General features: G+C 40.3%; 12 protein-coding genes across 12 annotated transcripts; 8 read left to right on the top strand and 4 right to left on the bottom strand.

Moving 5' to 3' along the window:
• Positions 1-285: 285 nt before the first annotated feature.
• On the top strand, positions 286-1,333 carry SS1G_13899 (hypothetical protein; the record flags this gene model as incomplete). Its single annotated transcript, XM_001584989.1, has 3 exons — positions 286-548; positions 599-688; positions 748-1,333. The coding sequence occupies 3 exons, from the start codon at positions 286-288 to the stop codon at positions 1,331-1,333; spliced, it is 939 nt and encodes a 312-aa protein (XP_001585039.1).
• A 1,909-nt stretch (positions 1,334-3,242) lies between these two features.
• On the bottom strand, positions 3,243-3,512 carry SS1G_13898 (predicted protein; the record flags this gene model as incomplete). Its single annotated transcript, XM_001584988.1, has 1 exon — positions 3,243-3,512. One exon carries the CDS (start codon positions 3,510-3,512, stop codon positions 3,243-3,245), a length of 270 nt encoding a protein of 89 aa, XP_001585038.1.
• A 1,170-nt stretch (positions 3,513-4,682) lies between these two features.
• Positions 4,683-5,024, top strand: SS1G_13897 (predicted protein; the record flags this gene model as incomplete). Its single annotated transcript, XM_001584987.1, has 1 exon — positions 4,683-5,024. The coding sequence occupies one exon, from the start codon at positions 4,683-4,685 to the stop codon at positions 5,022-5,024; it is 342 nt and encodes a 113-aa protein (XP_001585037.1).
• A 1,256-nt stretch (positions 5,025-6,280) lies between these two features.
• SS1G_13896 (predicted protein) lies at positions 6,281-7,537 on the top strand (the record flags this gene model as incomplete). Its single annotated transcript, XM_001584986.1, has 4 exons — positions 6,281-6,431; positions 6,513-6,702; positions 7,074-7,106; positions 7,450-7,537. The coding sequence occupies 4 exons, from the start codon at positions 6,281-6,283 to the stop codon at positions 7,535-7,537; spliced, it is 462 nt and encodes a 153-aa protein (XP_001585036.1).
• Positions 7,538-8,713: 1,176 nt separating this feature from the next.
• SS1G_13895 (predicted protein) lies at positions 8,714-9,232 on the bottom strand (the record flags this gene model as incomplete). Its single annotated transcript, XM_001584985.1, has 2 exons — positions 8,714-8,933; positions 9,195-9,232. The coding sequence occupies 2 exons, from the start codon at positions 9,230-9,232 to the stop codon at positions 8,714-8,716; spliced, it is 258 nt and encodes an 85-aa protein (XP_001585035.1).
• Positions 9,233-9,989: 757 nt separating this feature from the next.
• Positions 9,990-10,982, top strand: SS1G_13894 (predicted protein; the record flags this gene model as incomplete). The annotated part of the gene is made up of 2 exons (XM_001584984.1): positions 9,990-10,301; positions 10,362-10,982. The coding sequence occupies 2 exons, from the start codon at positions 9,990-9,992 to the stop codon at positions 10,980-10,982; spliced, it is 933 nt and encodes a 310-aa protein (XP_001585034.1).
• Positions 10,983-11,983: 1,001 nt separating this feature from the next.
• SS1G_13893 (predicted protein) lies at positions 11,984-12,720 on the top strand (the record flags this gene model as incomplete). The annotated part of the gene is made up of 3 exons (XM_001584983.1): positions 11,984-12,275; positions 12,328-12,498; positions 12,671-12,720. 3 exons carry the CDS (start codon positions 11,984-11,986, stop codon positions 12,718-12,720), a joined length of 513 nt encoding a protein of 170 aa, XP_001585033.1.
• A 1,583-nt stretch (positions 12,721-14,303) lies between these two features.
• Positions 14,304-14,827, top strand: SS1G_13892 (predicted protein; the record flags this gene model as incomplete). Its single annotated transcript, XM_001584982.1, has 2 exons — positions 14,304-14,664; positions 14,823-14,827. The coding sequence occupies 2 exons, from the start codon at positions 14,304-14,306 to the stop codon at positions 14,825-14,827; spliced, it is 366 nt and encodes a 121-aa protein (XP_001585032.1).
• A 799-nt stretch (positions 14,828-15,626) lies between these two features.
• Positions 15,627-16,208, top strand: SS1G_13891 (predicted protein; the record flags this gene model as incomplete). The annotated part of the gene is made up of 1 exon (XM_001584981.1): positions 15,627-16,208. The coding sequence occupies one exon, from the start codon at positions 15,627-15,629 to the stop codon at positions 16,206-16,208; it is 582 nt and encodes a 193-aa protein (XP_001585031.1).
• Positions 16,209-18,517: 2,309 nt separating this feature from the next.
• SS1G_13890 (hypothetical protein) lies at positions 18,518-19,765 on the bottom strand (the record flags this gene model as incomplete). Its single annotated transcript, XM_001584980.1, has 1 exon — positions 18,518-19,765. The coding sequence occupies one exon, from the start codon at positions 19,763-19,765 to the stop codon at positions 18,518-18,520; it is 1,248 nt and encodes a 415-aa protein (XP_001585030.1).
• Positions 19,766-20,064: 299 nt separating this feature from the next.
• On the bottom strand, positions 20,065-20,343 carry SS1G_13889 (hypothetical protein; the record flags this gene model as incomplete). Its single annotated transcript, XM_001584979.1, has 1 exon — positions 20,065-20,343. The coding sequence occupies one exon, from the start codon at positions 20,341-20,343 to the stop codon at positions 20,065-20,067; it is 279 nt and encodes a 92-aa protein (XP_001585029.1).
• A 526-nt stretch (positions 20,344-20,869) lies between these two features.
• On the top strand, positions 20,870-21,136 carry SS1G_13888 (hypothetical protein; the record flags this gene model as incomplete). Its single annotated transcript, XM_001584978.1, has 1 exon — positions 20,870-21,136. One exon carries the CDS (start codon positions 20,870-20,872, stop codon positions 21,134-21,136), a length of 267 nt encoding a protein of 88 aa, XP_001585028.1.
• Positions 21,137-22,457: the final 1,321 nt, after the last annotated feature.

The following is a 22,457-nucleotide window of genomic DNA, read 5'->3' as shown; positions in this document are numbered from 1 at the left end:
TGGATCTGGACATCTTCTCCCAAAGTCTACGAGAACTTTTAGGTGTGAGCCCTTCTGTACGCTGATCTTCAGAATTAAAGGTTATGGGGGCGAATGTGAAGCCTTCGACAAGTGCCGAGAAAACATAAGGTTATTAGTACAGGTTGTAATATGTACATAATACTCGACTCCCCATATTCACAATTACTTTTATACAGTCTCATTATCTTTGCTTGCATTTGTCAGTGTCATTTTACTATTAATTTTTCAATCAACACTCTTCTTTTATCATAAAACACTTTCATTATGGCAACCGAGTTGAACCGCCAGGCAAATTCAAATGGTGTTCCACTGGAAAAGGATTTTTCGCACACTAGCAATCACTATGGAGACGGCAGCAATCCGTATCATATGAATGATATTTCAATGGGTTCAGATGACGCATTGAAAAGGATCAGGACAGCTGGTAGTATCAGTATCAGTCCAGAATTGTTCGAAAAGATCTATCTTTCTCCACAAAACACCGTGAAAGGTGATTTAAGGAAAACCTTTGGAAACCCTACTCCAGTGTATGTCCATCTACTATGCTTTGAAGTCACCAGCCTAACGGAGTATGTAGCGCATTACTTGGGTTTTTAATCTCCCTCTCACCATTATCATGTGATCTTATGGGCTGGCGTGGAGCAGGTGGTAATGGTGCGGCTGGAATGTAGGTGTCTTGTTTATCTTACTGATCCTACTTTGTTATCTCAACTTACCCATCCTTAGTGGCTCCTATTACTTCTTTGGTGGACTCCTTATGATTGTTGGCGGCTTTCTCGAGTTTATTCTAGGCAACACTTTTCCCTTTGTGGTATTCATCTCCTTCGGTGCCTTCTGGCTTACATTTGCTTCCACACTACAGCCTTTCTATGGCGCATATGGTCTTTACGCTCCTCCCGGCGGTACTGCAGCTGATGGTCTCCAAACTGTTGGGTTCAACGCCTCTTTCGCATTCTTTCTTATTTTTATGGGTGTACTTTGTCTCATGTATCTCGTCTGTTCTTTACGCACAAATGTTGTTTTTGTAATAATCTTCTTTACATTGGTTGTCGCCTTTGCACTTTTGTCGGCAAAATATTGGCACATTGCAAATGGCGTCGGCAATACGGATGCAGGTAAATTGGCGTTGGCAGGCAGATTGCAAATTGCGGCTGGTGCGACTCTTTTTGTGACATCAATGGCGGGTTGGTGGATCTTTTTTGCTATCATGCTGGCGGCGTTAGACTTTCCATTCCAAATCCCAGTGGGTGACCTTAGCACTTTGATTAAAGGAGCAAGCGAGAGACAGAAATCCAAGGAACAAATGGCCTAGAAGTGGGTTTAAATTAAGTCCCACGTACTCGGATGAGGTCTGCTATGCTACTAGAAACAATATAAGACAAAACTAGCGAAAGGAATGGACCATCTGTGACTGTCTGGTAATTGGCGTTGGTGTTAAGGTAGTACATTAACACAGTTATCAATCGGTCCTGTCTCCTATTGTCATACCTTGAAAATTTCCTAGATAAGCTACTGAGTGAGCTGTTGGACTGATACTCTATTGGGAATGTACACTTAATATATCATACTTTTCCCCCGAACACGTTCGTTATAGTCCCGTATGTTATGCATATTACCCAGCAGCTTAAGAAGCTTTGCTCGAGTAAGTAGGATGCTACCGAATACACAATATCTTTTTCGTAAGTCCGTCTTGTGCTGTACACATACATTAAAGACACTGCTAAAATATCTCGAAAATTTCATTGATAAATAACTACGCAAACGGAATAATGAAGAATATACGGAGCAAAAGCACTATTATAGTTCCAATACCTCCTATGTGAGCAGTGATCCATATTATCAATATTAAATTTCCGATGCACAATCTTATTTATAAGATTACATCATAAGATACTTTCAATCTTACTACTTTTCCCTTATTTATCTATATTAGCTACACATGTACAAGAATCGGAAATTTAAAAAAATTGCTGGAATGATAAATACCCTTTTGGCGCGGCGTGTTGTTTGTGGGATGGGATGTGATGTGATGTGATGTATATGGGGTAGGCACAATGTGTGTTTAGTTGGACACGTGATATTTGGGTTTCTTCACTGGGAAAATTTGTGCGAGATGGGGAGTGTAGGGGGTTTTTTTTGGGAGGGGGGGTATTATGAGGTGGGATGGGGTGGAGGTTTTGTGTACGGATTTTTGGGGTGCTTGTGCTGGGGTTTTTGCTTTGAGAAGGAAGGGAAGGGAAGGGAGTGTGGCTATGGTGCTAGTGTACTCCCCTTCTTTTCTGGATTTGGGATATAAGATCAAAAATTAAATGTTATACATTTTTGTTCATTATATATCATCGACTACTGTCCCGGGAAAATCCTCTTACTCATTCTTGTCTTCTACCTATCTTTAAGATTCTCGGAGCTCTTTCTTGCTGCGCTGAGTTCCTCAGATATTTTGAGTGAAGTTTGGAGATATCGTACCGCTATGTATGTTCACGGATTATTTTACCGAAAGACTACTTACTCTTCCTTCCATTTCGTTGGCTAGTTTCATGCTTGCAGCTTCATCACTGAGTCACTTACATCGTTATTGAGATTTTCTGTCGCGATTAGAGAATTTTTGTCGAAATTTATAAATCACTGTGCACCAATTAAGGTTACTCATTCGGTCAAGAAGTATTGTTATCGAATATTACTCGCTTTATAATGTTCTGGCTGCGCCTGTATCGATTCATACAAGCAAAATTTCTGCTTATTCCGGCTGCCATCGTATTAAGCAAAAGTACTTTGTTATTGGCCTGGATAGAGAAAAATAAGCTAAGGTTTAAAAAAGTCGGCTGTATAAATTTCTGTCCCAATCAACATCACAAATTTTCAATACTTTGCTGAATGAAGTGGTCATTAAGTAATCATTATTTCTTAAGCGTACTATAAAGTCTCGCATTTACTAATCCGCCCCCTCTAGCTGAAGAACGCCTGCATTCGTCATACGTTAGAGATGCTCGAGTTTCCCATTCCCCTACAAAAACTACCTAGCACATACCCTTTCTCGCCGGATCACGGACAGGACCAGCCACCGATCTCTTCATCATCCTAACAAGAAAAAGTACAAACACATTCATCAAAACCATCACGAGAACCATACCCACAATGGTCTCTACCTTCTTGCTGAGTGCCATACGTGAAAAGGGGTTTTCCTCCTCCACCATATCCACAGGGATATGCACCAGTCAGATTCAGGGTTTCTCCAAAGAAGATTTAACCATAATGGGGCCTCTCTTCTCAGGTTGCTCCATTTGCGTTTCGAGTACGGTGCCCTTTTTGTCGTAGAGTGTTAGCTCCTTGGGTATTTCCATGGTACCGGGTTTAAGACCCGGTGAGCCTGATGGGAATACCATCCATATGCTGCATCGTTCTTGTTGATTAAGGCAGTACGTCTCGGAGCCGTTGACGGTGCAGATGAGGACGGAGAAGATGGTGAAAAGGGTGGTAGCGAATATTTGCATGATTGTTGGGTTGGATGTGAGGTTTGGGTGGAATGATTTTTGTGACTTGTCAATATATATACATTTATCTTCTTGGTTATCTTACTTACTGAAATTGTTTCTTGTTTTGTACGAGGTGAAGTTGCTTGGAGGTATATAGTGATACCCGAGATGTACGAATGTTTTTTCCGCTTGTGGTTTTTTTTGATATTTGAGATGTATGGTTTTTGTGGTTGTAGGATTTTGGAAGGTCGAAGCTGAATATCAAACAACTCTTATTCAGAAGGGGAGCCAAGTATGAATGAATCATTATAAACAGTGTGATGGTGATTCATATTTGGAATGTGATGATTCATGATGAGGAACTCTAATTCAAGTGACTGGAGAATGATTTTCTGTCCCATCTTCATACTTTTAGAACTTCAGATGGAAAATTCACTCGCTCTGCTTTGTTCTGTCTCATTCCCGGAATACAGCATATGATTCGTGAGAATTCCTTTCATCATTTTACATAATACGCCTTTTTACTCACTATCTCTTATTTCTTACTTGGACTTTGTATAAGCAGCATGGCTGGATTCAGAATCCCAGAGGCTTAGGCGCTGTTGAGGAAATTCTCTGACCGTCGTTGATTAACTTGATGCAAATGGTCTCAACCATTGATGGGCATCATTGGTCACTACTGATGACTGGTCAAATAGTCACGCAAAATCACCAATGGCAATTATTCATCGATGTATTCACATTATGAATCCTGAACCGAACAATCTTTTTTAATGGTCACTCGGTTTGGAAGTACTCTCTAGAATAAAATGGTTTCCATTCCACAGCTTGAGCACTTTAAGACACAAACCAAACAAGAAATATTTCATACCCTACAACATCTCGTACAACATAACATCTCGAATACTACGACCTGCCCTCAAAACAACTTATCTCCAAAGAAGAATAACGGCCCTCCGTATGTGGAATATCAATACTAAAAAGAGACACGGTAACTCACAATTCGCGCAGACCTCTCGAGTGTAAAAGACCTATCCCAACACAAGACAACAACGATGCGTTTCCTCTGCACGACAATTTTCTCAATCCTCTCTCTCAACTCTCGCTACAAGCGGACCAGTCCAACAATCCATGGGACGGAATAAAGCCCCTAAATGCTCCGACCACCAACCATCCTGGAATTTATACATGCGCTGGAACATCCCACCGAAAGATGACCTCCACCACTTTGGATATCCCATGGGAGAAATGCAGCAGCCAAATACCCTCACGCTCACCGACAGAGACTGCAATAACATTAAAACATCGATGAATCAACCTGTTCCCAAGGGGCCAATCACCGTTTACCTGGAAGGAGTAACTCCTGGTGATTTGACCATCCATCGAAATGCGTCGCGCGGCTGTCCGGTATTTTCATATGCTGGTACCGAGTATGGTGCTCGTAATGACTGTGGATGGGACCATGGAGATGATTATTCTGCGCTTATATCTTATTTTGGTTACGATCCGGCTCCGTCGAAGGTGCATTGATGAGGTTTGGAGTTGTGCTTGGGAAGTACAGTGGGTTTGCGTGTGGATGTGGTGGGAATCGGTCATTGGAGATATATGCTGGACAGAGTGAATGCTGTACAAAAACAATAAGAAACGCCTGACTTTAAAACATCAAATATTTCAGCTTGCAAATTTTGCCTGTCTCTCGTGAAGTGACTGTGATATGATATAATGGAAATAGTGGGTTTTGCTAACATGAATTGGACATGATTTCCTAGTCGACGAAACAGGTAATAAAATATTGGTTTCTAGGCAATAATGAAATGCATGAGTAACAGGTATACTGATGAATCGATTTATTCTATTGAACTACAGTATATCTAATACTTGCTCAGTCCAGTCAGTGTATCCGATAGAATGTGTCACCTTGTAAACTCATCAGAGAAATTTATTTGCATAACTAGAATCTAGATAGCAAAATTTTCGACTATACATCTGACGTGTACGAAGACATAAAAACTCGCCACGTAATAAGGTATATATTTGTCTTTGATAGCAAAATTCTAAAAATGAAATTATTGGCCTCTTTACAATAACTATCTTCACTATTCTACTCTACTAAGAGTGTTGGTTACGTTTAGTGGCGATGCAGAAAAAATTGAGAGCGTGCTTAATATTCCAACGATGGATAGACTTGGCACCATGAGGGAGTAGGATTAATAAAAATGGAGGACTCATAAACATTATACTGAAAAAGAGTGAAATATCTTCTCCGGAGGGAAAACAGTGAAAAGCTGTGAAGGATTAGAAATCTCGAATGTGAAAAAAGTGGATTATGAGTAATTTCGCAATCCTTGTAATGAGTCAAGAGACTATTCATAGACAGTCATGTATGACAAATATGAGTAACCGTTCTACCAATGACTCGAGCTATGTGCAAATAATTGTGTATACATACCTTCTTGATCAAAAGGATTACTACTGGAAATCCACTTCTAGAAATTATCAACATCACTACATCACTTCATCATAAACATCAGCCATACTTCTTCCACTAAGATCTGACACAAAGACACAATTGTGAATCAATAAACAATTACCTCGCACGAAAGAACTCTCACAGACAGACTCTAAGGAAAAAAGTCTCTCCAAGCAAGCTGTCAAATCAGTAAATATGAAGTACCTCGCCATCATATCCATTATAGTCACCTCAGCATTAATCTCCCACGCTATGCCAACAGCCGATACTGGACTCCCTACCAGAAGTCTTCACAACAAGTAGCTCGCATGTCACTATGGAACCAAGAAAAGACAAAAACAAAAGCAAAAAGAAACCAACACCACAACTCTGCGCCCAAAAAGACTTAGCATTCGGCGATAAAACCTGTACCTTCGTCTACCAATTCAACGGCGACAGCGCCACATCCTTCGTCGTTGACAAGGATTGTGTGTTTCGAGAACCGGACCAAGTTCCAAATACAGTAGCTAGATCGGATTGGTCCGATTAGTTCAGAACATGTAATATAGTGAAATTGAATGAGGTTATTCAGAGGACTTGGGAACCGACTAATATGGAGTATTTTATGCCTCTTTATCAGGCCGATGGACGAGCTTTGACAGAGGGTCAGCTTGGTCCCTCGGAGAATGATCGACAAAAGGCTGATCCGAGGGAGGCTTGTACTTTGAAGTACAATGATCTTCCAGATAAAGGGGCGTGGTATGTACGGATTTGTCCGTTTAAATGCGACTGTTAGATCAGGCGGGTGGGGGACTAGGAAAGCAGCTTGGGAGAAATGTTTCTTCTGGAAGTTTATTTGTTTCGTTTTTTTATGAGAATGGATTGGGTTTTTTCAGCGAAGGATGGATCTTCTGCAGGACAGAAGAAGGTGTTTTTAGGCGTTTTGGTATTGCATAAATGATACAGGGAGAATGTAATAGAAATTGGAATCGTTGCTTTACATCAAATTGCTACCCTGGCCATCGACCAAAATCCTCAGAAAAGAATTTCTGGGATGACCCTGATCTCACGGCTTGTGCAGAAAGTTTATTGTGTCTTACCTCTTTGACTAATTAATTATCGAAACACAGTTCAAAGCCTTTGTTCTACACGCCTAAGAAAAGGTGAAGAGACTGACCCGCAGGCCCAATCTTCAAATATCGAGGACATGTATAATGATCAAGAGTGTTCTATGTCCCGCACTCATGAATGTGATTATTCCTTTATGCAAAACAAGTGGCATAGTCAAAGTAAAAAGAAACCAAAAAGACAGACAAATAAAACAGAAAAAGCAATAACAACAAAGCTCACAACATTTATTCCAATCTTGGCGGTAACACTTGCCATCACCCTTCCAACAGAATTCCTCACCGGACGCAACAACAATCACGGCGTTACTCAAATTCCAGGGACCTATACCTCTGACTGACAAGAATAAACAAGAACGTTAGATTCTTATCCTTTCAGGCCAAGATTTACAATCACAACTGGCATCCAGAAAAGAGGCGGCCCACCCCAAGACTGTCTAATATATGACAGACAAATCGATATCTGAAGAGCCTTCCATGAGCGTCTGTTTACGGATAGGGCTTCGCCAACTCAATTTAATACCAGAGTAGTTTCAAATTCTGCCTCTATCGGTAAGACTTGTGGTGGAATCAATAGATATGGTTGTAATGCAGGAGTTGGGAGAGATTTCTAGGGTTGCAGATGCGCATTTTGCTATCCTAAAATTAGAATTGGACGAAAGATAAGATACCGCTTGGCTATCTCTTGAAAAGAGGAGGAAAAATATCCTCAGTAGATAGATTATTTTGGGGGGGGGACGGATTCTTTATCGTATGTTCGAGAAATCAGCTGTTGTGGAGTGAAGTGAATATAAAATATCTAATGCAGAATCAAGCCATACCATCTTGAGGTGCAAAAGAATAGCTGCCAAATCTATTTTTAGAATGATCGTTATTGAGCAAATTTGTCCGTTAAAATTAAATACGGTACATTCCCAGATAGCTTGACTTTTTATTGTCTGTAATGAAAGAGAAACTCCGATCATCGAGCGCTTCTTCGACGAAACGTGATAATAACAAAGGAGGGTGAGATTGTAATGAAAGAGTCAAGGCTTCTGTCTTCGAAGGCTTTGTTTATGAAGAAGAAGACATAGTAAAGAGTTTTTCGTCGTCGAATCTGTATATGTTGACCTCCTGGGATCTTGGCAGCATATGCATATATATTGCATGATGCATATCAGGAGCAAACAAAACTCAACTTTTAATTCATTCTTTCCTTTTTGGTATACTGTTTGTTTGCTTTCAATATTTTGATTTCAAAGCACTTTAATTCCGAAGGCTGAATACCTAACCTTATTCCTTCATTTTTTGAATATATACTCGCAGCTTAACTGCTTAGCTAGAGAATCAATCAATTCAATCTGATGCTCTTTCTGGTCTCAAGAAACCCAATAATATTCCTAAGAATATTCCCAAGGTAAATATGGACGGACTACTTCTGTGCTACATTTCTCCATACGAATAAAATCCTGACAATTTTCATATGAGTTTTATGGTAAATTAAAATAATAAAATTAAAAAGGTCGCCTACAAAATTTAAAACTTGATATCCGGCGTCTGACGCGACTAGACCAGCAAACCACACGCACCATCACCCACCTAATCCCTTGGTAACGATACTTCATCCGAATCACCAAATATCAAGCCACCGCTCCAATGAATATCTATTCCAGTTGGCCTTCGAGTATATCCACATCTTCCTTTTCGTGGGGCGGTAAAAATGATGTCGACTCATAATTTCTTCGTTCGTAGTCAAGATATTTGCAGAGAAGTGGCGAGATCTTGATGTCTTGTGGAGATATGCATACAAACGAACTTTGGCGTTTGATTGATACTGGGTCGGAGATATTTGATAGGTCGTCCAATTCTTGTGTGACTGGACTTCTACTCGGTAAACCTAGTTATATACACCTGCTTCGAAAGACAAACGACATTCTAAACCTCTTCCCTTTAAGGAAATCGAATTATCTGGCGCATAATCATCGAAATTGTTATAGATGTCTCAATCTTCAGTGATAAGTTAGGTACCACAAACTGCATTCATACTGGGGGGAACTCTGTCAAACGCCTTTCAATATTACCGATAGAGACTTCATTTCCTATCGATGGATTGATACAGGAAGGTTTGTGATATAAACTGCTAACGGCGTCCCATTTTCAGTTAAAGTCATTTCATCCGCCATTGTTTTATAAAAAAAAAAAAACGCTCTTATCTCTAGGCTTGCTAAGGAGCACTGCAACGGCGTAAGATTGTTGCGCATTGTATTCACGTTACTCACTGTGAGTCAAATGCGACTTTTACACCTCCAACCACGTGCAAGACTTTTCTAATTCGGTTCAATATTTAGAGACGGCTAATAATTTACTAATAAGCATTGCATATTGATGTATCCAGGCATGAAATTTCCATCAGTTATTGACAGCGGTAGCAACGGACAAGCTGGAAGAGAACATCTCACGGCATTTTTGGCTATCAAGATGCTAAACAAAATGGTATTCTCGCTGTTATGGTATGGGTCGAGAAAATTGCAATACTTTCTGACATCATGCTGCCGAATATTATGCCAGCGATATAAACCTGATGGTGGTGTATTGCGGCAGATACCTTTTTGTGGTTATTCAAGTCAAGCTGTGTATGATGGCGCAGGAGATGTCAATTTGCTAGAAAACTGGAGTTGCAAGCGGGTATGATTCTGAAATGATTTTTGTTTTAAAATTTGACTTATAGTTTGATGTTTTCCTGCGCCCCTTCCATCACACATTTATCACAACTTTTCATGCCAAAGTGGCAAGTGCAGCTTTGCACACCAAATATATAAATGATTTCTGGGTGCATTTCTTCTCCTCGACGCATTTAAAATACTGTTCCTTATCATTCCAAACAAGAAGATTATCATTACACTCGTGTTTATTTTATTCTTATTGTTATGCATTACAACCATGCCTTTTTACCCATTAAATGTATCAGAGCTCCCCATCACAACTCTAGAACCATCACCTCGTGTTGTCGACGTTAAAAAATACATCGAAAGTCGACCAGATGTGTACATAGCTCGAAAAACCATGGCACCGCTTGATGCGTTGGTCACTTGTCTGTGGTTGATAGATCCTCGGATCTTGCATCAATTCCTCAATCGTCGTTTACCACTTTTCAAATTCCAAATCCAGAGGAATGATCCTGAAGACGCGAATATGCGTTGGGAAACTTCAGTCTTGCGACAAAAGATATCAAATTCCTTGCATATAATACTCGTAAGTCAAACGAGTAACTTATTCCAGGAAATCATTCATTCTAATGATTTACAATTCTAGTTGGAAGTCACCTTGTTGGAAATGGACGAACATGAAAAATGGAATCCTACAACCACAAAGCTGCACTATATTACAGATGGACACATCCTCCGATTCGAACTGCATGATGAGAACTCAACTCAAATAGAAGATGAAATCCCCATGTCTCCCACAAAAGCCAATCCCAAATCTCGCCTCAATACTATGACCCAAGAAGAAAAAGTACTACTCTACATCACAACATCCATCATAGAAACCGAGTGTGGATATGAACCTCTCGAAGGTGATCCTCCCAAGTACTCTTTTATGTGGGATGGGAAATGGAAATTGCCCGAAAATACAATCATCTGTCCTCGGATTTACAGTAGGGATTCTAAACCTCTAATTGATTACTATAAAGAGGAGTATTTGAAGAGTAGGATAACGGCGATGAAAGCTTTGAGAATTTTCGATGTGCGGCTGTTGCCTTTGTCGCGTCGTTGTGTTTGTGAAGCTCCGGCTGTTAAATTCAGTATTGATATGCTGGAGACTACTAATGTGAAGATGAAGATGGAAAGTTTTGTGAAGTCGGACAGCTCTGAAGATGATTCTAGGTACAAGAGAGGGGTTTATCATTGTACTCGGTTGAAGTCCTTTGGTTGAGAAGAGGTTTATACATACTTTTTGTTCTTTGTATAGCTTTTTGATTTGGATGGAGCATACTCTTTTTGCACAGCGATATCATTAATGTGCAAATTTTTCCGTTTTATCTATGGGACCTTGATGTGATCAGCTACGGACATTGAAGTCGTTCTGTCTTTCTTGAAGCTGGACAGGGCTTGAAAGAAAATCATAAATTCCGACAAAACTCCCAAAGAAATCCTTGACCGTGCCATTGACCTCAGAGCCATCTTTTACACTGATGATTTGGGAAAGATTTATTGGATTGCATATTTGCAGAATTTTTATTCTGGGTTTCATCGATGGACGACTCAATGTATTCAAGTGTTTCCGTGGAGTCACTGTTGAATGACTCGATGGATTTAAGTGTTTCCAGTCAATTCATTTGCAGTATTAATGAAGTGATGAGTTCTATTAAGTGTTTCCAGTCATCCATTTTGGAAGGCTATCAAATGATGAATCTTCACTAAATTCAAATGCTCAGATTCATTAATGTCGGTCTGTGTGACGAGGTAGACAGACAGACTTTGGGAACATCGTCAGGATGACCTCTCTTAATTTTCCCACAAGCATTACTGGAGGATAGATAGCCACGGATATCCGAGTAGCGAAGAAACCGGAAGAAGTTCCAAGCTGTTATTATATCCCACCATCTGGGACTCAATATACATATCGAGCATAAGTAATGAGTCCTGTGAGTCAAATTTCGAGTCAAGTGTCAGAGTTAGATATTCGAATCATGTGCGAACCATGATTCATTCGTGGAAAAGGGTGGAAAAGTCACAAAGATTATTTTGTAACATTCATATGATAATCTTGGTGCTTTTCACACAGTCATGGCTGCTAAGAAACGACTACTTAGGGGTTCTCAGTCGCCCGCTTTTGGAATTTGATTCTCTTTCTCTTTAATATCAATATCCATCAACAATCGGAATCAACGTCAACACTTAAGCCAACAACAAAACTTCCCATCAATATCAAATATGTCGAACCAAAACTATCAGAACAACCCAAACAGTCAAAACGATCGAACGCCACGCTCGTCTACGTATGAAGACGACAATGCCCTTAAGAGTGCGTTTCAAAATGCTAGGCAAGGTATGCAAGCCACGGGTACACCATCTGATTCTTCTCATCGAAGCCACACCCATTACAATCATTGCTTTCCTCAAGGTAGCCTCACCAAGAACAGGGACCAACAAAAACAGAGTATCAAGAGTTTTTGTGCTCCGCGAACCAGTGGAAAGAATCCAAAAGGCATACATGAGCCAAAAAGTATGACAGCCAACCCCACTTCTTACCGAACACTACTAATACAGTCCAAAAGACGGTCAAAATTCTTCTCCGGCTCAACAAGCTTCTGGTAGTTCTGGCGCAGCAGCAAGCACCGGCGGAGCATCGACTAATTCGAACATAAAATTGCAAAATCCGAAAACCACTGCATGGGATAGCCAAAATCACCAGAACGGAGGAACAAGCAACGTAATCAGAAGGCAGGGTGAGTATAAATAATCAAGGAGATGGAAACATAACAGGAAGTTGAACGGCATTTGAAATGGGAGAAATATGAAGGGAGGGAATAAAGATATGGCATCCGAGATACCAGTAACTGCGGGCAGTTACATGGTTTCTTGTTGATATTTGATGGTTTTAGTAGATTCGACAAATAGTTGAATTGAATGCCTTACCATTGAGAGAGAAAGAGGGTTTCATTGCATGAATAATCGTGATTGCAGAACTTTAAGATGCCTCGTATCATACTTTGAAGGTGCATCGGTACGCCGGTCTGCACACCACACCTGAATTTCTCCCCAACTTTACCTCGCCATGCCCTCTTCATTTCTGTCTAGTCTTTAACTGACCTTACAACTTCCTTCCTCTACCAAATCTCCTTCCCTTGCTTTCCTCATTCCCCCACCCCCCCCCCCCCCCCCCCCCCCCTCCAACTTCAGCAAGATAACCTCAAAAGCACCAGCGTCCACGCCCTCAAGTTCCACAACAACCAATCTTAAACCCACTCATCACCAAAACTTCACAATAAGCCCACTGCACTGAATCCGAAAACGATCCAGAATTTATAGACAGCAGGATTGTCTTGAATGGTGACTATTGATTCGGAGATGTTTATGAAGCGGGAAGGGAGGGGTATGCTGTTGATAGTAAAGCGTGAATTTGCATTTCTCTAATCACAGCTCTATGAAAGTGGAAGATGCCTGCCCAATTGGTGGTATAATACGGCTGTAAAACTTACGATTAAATTTTCCTTTGCAATGGGGCGAAGAATGGAAATATTAGTGGGAGTACAGTGTGATTCTCACTATTCACTAATTCCTCTGCATGTTCAACTTTTTCTTTAGAGTTTTCGGATTATAATCTATTGCCAGATTCTTGATGGAGGAACTCTCTTACGGATCACAGAATGGAATGGTAGTATGATTGACGGATTTTACGTCTCTTATGGTGTATGAAATATCGCCATCATTCCAGAGCCATGTATATGATACATATACATGGCGAGGAGGTTTGGATGAGCTGATTTTGGGAGGTGACATAAGCATTTTAGAGCACTACTACTACTCACATTCGAAGTATCTGCCGTTATTAATTGATCTTAGCACTACCTACTGTTAGATGAGTTTGCCAATGCAACAATGGACGGGAAGTAAAATACTCAGTGATATAACCTTACTGATTAGATCATCGTATCGTTGACTACTGGGAAGTGACGGAGCGTAGCTCGCGTAAATCCCTGAATATGTCTATCGTAGAAGTAATTAGAACAGGCTGTTAAGGCTATAACAAGGTGTTGCATGAGCCTGTAGTCGGTGGAAGTGGATGAGAATGAAGTGTGTGGAAGCTCTAACCATATCGAGTTAGACAACCATGATGACAAATATTCTTTCGTTTGTCCTCCTCTTGATAGCAGACATCCACATACTCTTACAACTGTATTGGAATATCATCGAAACTCCAACATATCACTAAATTGATAGGCAATAAAGGAAGGTAATTATGAAGTTATTTGGAAATAAATATAAAGCCATTGATTTGAAGCGCTTTAACAGATTCCATTACACGGCATTTGGCGTACAGAGTTGTACAAACTCCTGTTATAATCATTTCATTATTCCTTTCTCAAAAGTTCTTTCTTCTTGGGTCCTTCTCTATGAAGGCATATTATCTTTCTTTGTCAAATGATCCAAGCTATATCTTCCTTTCACGAAAACTGTACAAAGCTTAGAGCATCTCTAAATAAAACAGGATGGTAAGATTTGCTTTGCAGTCGTTCAATCATCATTAATCATGGCGAACCGAAGTTCTGCGAGACCAAGCTCAGCAGCAAACCCAGAAGGTGATACCGCATTTAAAAAGAAATACGGGCCTTACCCAGGAAGACCAAACGATAGGCATAGTGGACTATCACCTATTCTATTGTTCATTTCAGCAGGTGGAGTTGCGAGAGCCGATAGGAATACTTTACGACGGGAACAGAAGCAGAGAGCCTCGTATTACAACTTTACAGCTAAAGAGTTACTTGATTTGGATGCGAATATAACGTCGGCAAGATCATTGAAACCAAGCGATTTGAATGTTCTAATTCAACCTTGTTTCAAAAGAAGTCATTGGCGCAAACCCGGTCGTAATCATGAACCATATTCTCTTGGTAAATTAGGTCCTGGGAAATGGTCTGCTGATAATGATGCTGTGTGGGAAATAATGCAACCAACTCTTCAGCTCGCCTCATTGTTGTTAAAAAACATCCAATCTGATTTCGTAAATCCACCTACCCCACTTTGGAATTTTCTGACAATAGACATATAGTTTGATTCTTTACTGCATGGCCCGCGAAGTCCAATTGATCCAGAAAGATTTCCTGCTAATCTGCCGGCATGGGTCCCCACAAGCAGTCTACCTTTGCTTCGCTCCTTCAGATCAAGAGGACTAGATCCACAGGATCCCGCTCTTGAAAAGAGCAGGAAGGATCTGTTATCAGAGCTGTCGAGTATTACCACATTTAAATTCAAAGAGACCTCCGATACTTTGTCTTACAACGGCTGCACTAATACCGCAATACAAAAAGATGCAAATGGCAATTTTTTTCTTAGAAATCAAATCGTTGTAAATCACAAAAATTACGAGCCTTTACTTCGTCCAAGCGCTACAGCGTCCGAAAGATTAGGGTATCAATGGAGGACTGCCGTAACCATCACTCATGAATGGTGAGAGTTAACCTGTTTCATGCTGCATTAATACATATTGAGGCCCGTTTTTAGTACGCACGCAATGGCAAATATAGCTGAATTCTCTCAAAGGACACAAGAGGGGACTTTAGCGACATGGGTTTCGACTTCAACCCCAGAGGTAAGCAACATGGACGTTCTTCGGATTGATCATCACTAAATAGCCAAGGTATATGTCGAAAATCACTCCATCCAGGAATGTGGTTTCTTAATGGAGCAATTTGATCTTGGGGGCGTAACGCGTGGAGAAAAAAATCGAAAAGGCTCCTTATTTCCCACAATAGCATTTTTCTGGACCGAGTGGCCATCGGGATATTGGGTGAACTACTTATCCAATGTTATTCTAAAAACTCCTATTCTGAGCACGCGCTACCACTTTTACCCAATGCCAGTAAAACATTTTGAAGATGTTCACCAGATGGATTTCTGGAATCATACAGTCAAAACCTTTGGTCCCTTGATGCTTGGGCTTAGGTCCCTTAACATAAGAATCCAGGTCACTCAGGTTCCACCCTTAGCAGTGGAATCACTCCTGAATGTAGATACTGGTCAATCCGAGGGATCTAAATGGAGAAGTGCGTACGCTACTTTAAAATTAAAACAGAATATGAGTGCAGAGGAACGAAGAGCTTGTCAAGCTGGCGATGAATTAATTGAGCGGGCGAAATTGAACGAAAAGTTTTTCCTCAGCAGCTCCAAACAAAACGAGCATCTTGATTGTATTCTCGATTATAAGGAAGGTCTTAAAGAAAAGCTTCAACTTATTGCTACTGCTGCCTACACTGGTGTAACTACCACAGGGCAGCCTACCATGAAATATCTGCTTCATACTAAAGCAGGAATCATCAAGACCCTCGAATTTATCGAGGCGACGAGAATAGCCACCAGATCATGGCATCTCAATAGAATGCATGAAGAAGAAGAGGAAGAAGGCGGAGAAGAAGGGGGGTGGACCGGAAGATTGTGATTGAATTGATCAATTATGGCCAATTTGGTCAATTTAGTCAATTTGGTCAATTTGGTCAATTTAGTCAATTTGGTCAATTTGGTCATTTTGGTCAATTTGGTCAATTTGGTCAACTTGGTCAATTTGGTCAATTTGGGCAATCACCCCAATGTCAAATTTCATTACATTTCATTTGTTATTCCTCTTACTTGAATACGAGAGTATCTGTAAGGCGGGCTTGGTTCCCTAGTATTAGTTTTCACTTCCCCCATTCAAACATTAGAAGATTGAGGCTTTCAATCTCCCCAACCTGTATTAGCTACGGTCGAATAAGGCCAGCCACCCTCCATTTACTATTGTTAGAAGCCTACAAAGCTCCTAGCCGTCTTAGATAGTCATAGACTCAGTGTAGACGTTAATTTAATCAATCAATCAATTCTTCTAAGGAGGAAAGTAGAAGTGATGGATTCCTTCTAAAGTGAGAGGATTGAAGTCTTTCTGAATTGAATTTTTGATCTTTTCGAGTTGAGTAGGTTTTAATTGCTTTCTTTGAGGGGTTGCAATTACATCTTGATTCTCCTTTTCTGTAGCCAGCTTTGTAGCTACTAAATTGATAGGATGAGAAGGCGAGATTTTCAATAATCTAAATGTGTATTGTTTGATTCCAGCATTTAGCCGTACTTCTGGAGGGCACAATGCGGCTTCTATTTCCATTGGTTTTATTGGTGAGGTTTTGAATACTTCTAGGATTTTTCGAAGGGCGAGGTTTTGCAAGGATTGAAGGATTTTCTTGAATTGGTTTTGCCCTTTCCACCATAAAATTGAATCGTAGTCAGCTATGCTGGTGACGCATGCTATATAGAGCTGTCTCATTGCCTTGGGATTAAGGCCTTTTTCAGAATTAGCAAATGTTGGGTTTCTTGAGACTAGAAAGAGCATCAGATTGAATTGATTGATTCTCTAGCTAAGCAGTTAAGCTGCGAGCATATATTCAAAAAAATGAAGGAATAGGTTGGGTATTCGGCCTTCGGAATTAAAGTGCTTTGAAATCAAAATATTGAAAGCAAACAAACAGTATACCAAAAAGGAAAGAATGAATTAAAAGTTGAGTTTTGTTTGCTCCTTATATGCATATGCTGCCAAGATCCCAGGAGGTCAACAGCAAATCTAGTTATTCGGTAGAATGAGGTTTTAGCCTGGGTAGCTCGGATTGTGACATGTTGTTTGAAACTGAGGCCAGGGTCGAACCATATGCCTAGCCATCTGACTAGTGTTGAGGGTTGAATTATCTCCTCGTTCGGAAGCTTGATTGAGGCTGTCTTCGTATCTTTGGATGTAGAGAAGTGTATTAGTTCTGTCTTCGCTAGATCAAATTGAATAGCATTTTCTTTGCCCAGAGCATATATTTGTTTAGTTGCTCTTTCGAGGGAGATGATGTTCTTTTTCCAGGATGTTGAAAATGTTGTTAAAGCTATATCATCTATATATGAGAGATATTTGATCGAATTTGCTGAGAATAGATCTCGAATATAAATTAAGAAGAGGATTGGCGAAATAGGGCTGCCTTGGGGGATCCCGGTATTGATCGGTTTGAAGGTTTCAATTTGGCCATCGAATGAGAGCTTGAGTAGTCTTTCCTTCAAAAAAGATGAGATCCAGGCGATTAGGCTGGTTGGGAGGTTTAGGTTCTTGCAGATATCTAATAATTTGTTCATAGATACATGATCAAAGGCGCCTTTAACATCCAGGAAGAGAGTTGAGGTTTTCTTCTTGGATCTTGAATTTCTTTCGATTTCGGTAGTGAGTAAGATTGCTGTATCGATGGCTGATTTCTTTTGTCTTCCACCCATTTGAGAGTAATGAAGTAATTGCGTAGTCTCCGCTAAGTAGCTAAGCCTTTGAGCCAGAATTCTTTCACTTATCTTGCCAAGGCAATTTAGCAGGGCGATAACTCTATAAGCTTTTGGGGCCGAGTAGTCTGGTTTTGAAGGTTTCTTGAGAATCGCTCCAGTGGCTTGTTTCCAGCAAGAAGGATGGTAACCAAGGTTGATAAGATGACTGAAGAGGGTGAAGAATGCTTTTGGTATTGCTTTGTACGCTTGAATAATGATATCTTGAGTGATCCCATCGGGGCCAGGGGTCTTTCCTTTGATTTTTGCAGAGCACGCGTTTAGGAGTTCGCTCTCTGTGAGATCAGGCCATTCCCATTTCTTAGATTGTTTATAGCTTTCCCAATTGGGCGGTGGGGTGAATGGAGGAGGAGGAAATAGGGTCGATCTAAATGCAGAGCATTTTCCCTCGAAAGAATTTTCTAGTTTAGAGGGATTGGATCAAATATTCGGGATTCGTTCGGTTTGTATATCTTTTGTGTATGACATTGCCTTGAATATGGATTGGGTATCCTCTTTTTCAAGGAACTCATTCCAATGGTTTTTCTTTGCTGTTTTAATAGCTTGGAAGTAATGATTCCTGGCTGACTGGTAGATTTTCTTGAACATATCGTCTTCCGGGTAAATCTTGGCGTTCTCAAATGCATTAGAGAGTCGTTTTCGAAGGGCTTTCAGCTCTGGGGACCACCAGGGTTTAGCTCTTTTTGTGGACTTGATTCTCGGTATACTGGTTTCAGCCGAATAAGTGATTATTCGGGTGAATTCTTTTGCAGCTTCATCCAATACTTGTATGTATTGGCTCTTGTCGAGAAGGGAATCAAGAGAGTTGGATTCTGAGGTAGCGATATTAAGGTATTCACTCGAATTTAAGGTGGTTGATATCGATATTTTCGATTTGAGGGTATTCGCGAATTTTTCCCAATCCGCAAGTTTTGTATTGAATCTTGCTGGCTGAGCTATATTCGTTGTACGGGATAAAGTGCCCTTTACTTCAAAGAGAATGCTTAAGTGATCTGATCCAAGATCCGGGAGGACTTGCCAATCAGTGATATAGGGAGATACTGAATCTGTGGCTAAAGTAAGGTCTAAGACACTTGGATTTGTCATATTTGTTCGATAAAAGGTGCTCGTGCCTGGTTCGTTAAATAGAATGAGATTGTGATCCTCAAACCATTCGGTGAGTAGGTCGGCATTTGAGCTTTTGTTAGAGAAGGGGTCCCACCAAGGGTGATGGGAGTTGAAATCTCCTACGAGGATGGTGTGATGAGTAAGAGGGGTATTGTAAAGGCATCTTTCGATGGTGTGGCCTTTTTCTTTGGCTTGGTCCGCTTCATTGTAGATATTGATGAGTTGTATTGTATGTTTTCCTTGAGTGATATCAATGATTTGAGTATCTGGATCATTAGGGGAGTTGGGAGCTAGGGCTACCAGCGGTTTGAATCCTTTTGAAATGTAGATCATAGTTCGGGGACGCAGGTTCGAAGGATTATTTGGGAGGAGTTGAGAGAAGCTAGAGTGGGCAATAGATCTGGTTGAGGAGAAGTCTTTCTCAGGATTCGAGAGGATCCAGGGTTCTTGAATGACTATGAGATCAATTTTGAGTTCTAAAGCAAGTTGGAGAGCACTTTCGGTTGCTTGAGGGCTCTTGTTTAGATTGATTTGAAGAATGCGAGTATTGTTGTACAGCATTAGTTGGATTTCTTGATGGTTGATAGATATACTTCGCATACTTTCGAGTTGGCTTTGTGTTCTTCTTTACAATTAACACATTTGACACTTAGATATTGATATGGTTTGCCTTTTGCTTGGCAGATTATATAGAAATGACCGACTGTAGCATGATTATTATTGCAAAGTCTGTAAGCTGGAGGTTTTTTGCAATATGATTCGTTATGGCCAAATCCCTGGCATCTGTTACATTGGGATAAAGGAGTAGATGGATAGAATCTTTCTATTCTAATATTAATGCCTGCAATATATAGCCTTTTCTAGATAGTTATATCTGCTTCTTTTTGTGTAGCAAATGCAATGACTATTGCTCCGTCTTGTTGTTTGGCTCTCTTGGAGGCATTAGTAAGCCAGTAAGGAGTACCCATGATACTGAGCCCTGGGTTGAAGGTATTGACTTCCTCTTTGATTAGGTCCATACCTTTCAGACCTGAGAATTCCTGAATTGGGATTTTGTGAATGATGACTTTATGCCAGGGTTTATCGATTTGTATTCTTTCGGCATCAAGGATTTTGTCCCAGATTTCCTTCTTTTCCATCAGGAATTGTGCATTGAAAGGGCTGTTAGTGGTTAGTATAAAATTGCCGCTCCTTGTAGTAGTGATAGCTGAGATGATTGGTCCATTGATTCCTGCTTTCTTGAAGGCTTCGTTGACTTTGTTCCTTGTATTTAATGGTGTAAAAGAGTGTGGTTGATAAATAAGGGGTTTGATGAGGATTAGTCGTTTGCTTGGGGCTTCTTCCTTTTGTTCTGTAGTTTTCTGTTTTGTGGGTTTTCCCTTTGTAACTAGGTTCCATTCTCCTGAGGTTTTGGTGATAGTGGCATAGCTGGCTTTGGTTCCAGGGGTGTTTATTGTAGGGGGAATTGTATGATTGGGAAGGTTTGAAAGGTGGTTGGCTTGCTTTTCGATCCGTTTGGTAGCATTTTCTAGATGGGAGATTTGTGATGTGATGATATTTGAGGCTTTTGTAAGTTTTCCTTTTTCAAGATATTCACGAAATATTTCGATTAAGTCTAGGACTTTCGATTGTTCTTCGGTATCCTCTTCCAGGGAGGCAGCTAGAATGAGTAGACTTCTAGCTTTTTGGATAGCTTCTTTTGGTGAGTTGATATGGGGTTCTGAATGGCTGGGTGGACGTCTTCGTTTATTATTGAATTGGAGCGTTGGGCGATTGATTGGTGATTTGAATGGATCATCAGAGCTCAAGGTATTGCACTGGGTTGGAAAGTGGAAGGGTTGGAAGGGGGTAGGACTGGAGAGGGATGAATGGCGGGCTATTGCTTCTTTCATGGGTTTGTTCAGTGTGGTTCACTTGGCATGGAGTGCCTAAGATCACTTTTGGGAAGTTCGATTGAGTGGTCCCCGTCATTGATGAAGGGGGTGAAAATTTCACGCGTTTTAGCGTGGTTTCACGTGTTTTGGGAGTCGACGACAGTATCACAACAACTACTGGTTCAATTTCTTTGGAGACAATTGCGTTCGATTGATGCTGATTTGTTTAGTGCAAATGAGATATAAAAAAGGTGTATTTCGAAAAATAATTTTTCTTCAAAATTTGTTGTGTGAAGGATTGTGATAATATCAATTTGATCTATATTTGTTAAATTGAGGGCGAGATCATATAAGATTCTTTTCTTACTTATATTGATTTGGGTTATCATAAATGATTTATAATTCATTAAATAGAATAAAGATTGGATTAGCGATTGCTGCAAATCGATTAACGGAGCGGGTGTTGAAGAGGGTTGTGGAGTAGGTGAAGTCGAATAGGTAGGTGAGGGTTCTTGGCCTAAGTTGGTCTGAGGGGGAGGGAGGGGTAGGGGAGTCGATCATTTGTGCATCGAATGGTGGTTTTGAGCATCCAGCCTTTATACAAACAGAGTTTCTGTTTTCGAGGTATATCTTCTTGATTGTCTGGTATTCTGATTTTGATTTCCTTTCTCTCTCTTATAGACGAAGGGGGCATTTGGGGTTATTTGCAAGATGGGGGTTGTTGTAGTGAAGGCATTTGGGTGGGTATATGTATTCAGTATTATAATTGATAATATGATTGTTTTCTATATGTTTTCCTGAATTGTATAGATAATAGATTTGTGATTTGAGGTATGTTTTTGTATTATGTTATTGTTGACCTCCTGGGATCTTGGCAGCATATGCATATATATTGCATGATGCATATCAGGAGCAAAAAAAACTCAACTTTTAATTCATTCTTTCCTTTTTGGTATACTGTTTGTTTGCTTTCAATATTTTGATTTCAAAGCAATTTAATTCCGAAGGCTGAATACCTAACCTTATTCCTTCATTTTTTTGAATATATACTCGCAGCTTAACTGCTTAGCTAGAGAATCAATCTGTGTGAACGAAGTGAATGACTTCAATTCAATTACTACTGTAATAAAGAACTAAGCGAACGCGAAAGAGACTAGCTCTTTTAGTAAGTCTATATAAGACTTACTACTTTCAATATGTAGCTAGCTCTTTAGACAGAATACAATTAGACATACAGGACCTACGTAATCCGTGGGTGCTACGTCTTCCGTATCCTTCTCGTACCAACACAATCAAATCAATCTGATACTCTTTCTGGTCTCAAGAAACCCACCTCTATCCGTTGAAAGCAATGGTTGTATTGAGTAATCTTTGGTTTT

This window comes from Sclerotinia sclerotiorum, genomic scaffold (assembly GCF_000146945.2).
Source record: "Sclerotinia sclerotiorum 1980 UF-70 scaffold_28 genomic scaffold, whole genome shotgun sequence".
Lineage (NCBI taxonomy): Eukaryota > Fungi > Ascomycota > Leotiomycetes > Helotiales > Sclerotiniaceae > Sclerotinia > Sclerotinia sclerotiorum.
Note: the sequence above shows the minus strand (reverse complement) of the source record. Positions and strands in the feature narration are given on the sequence as shown.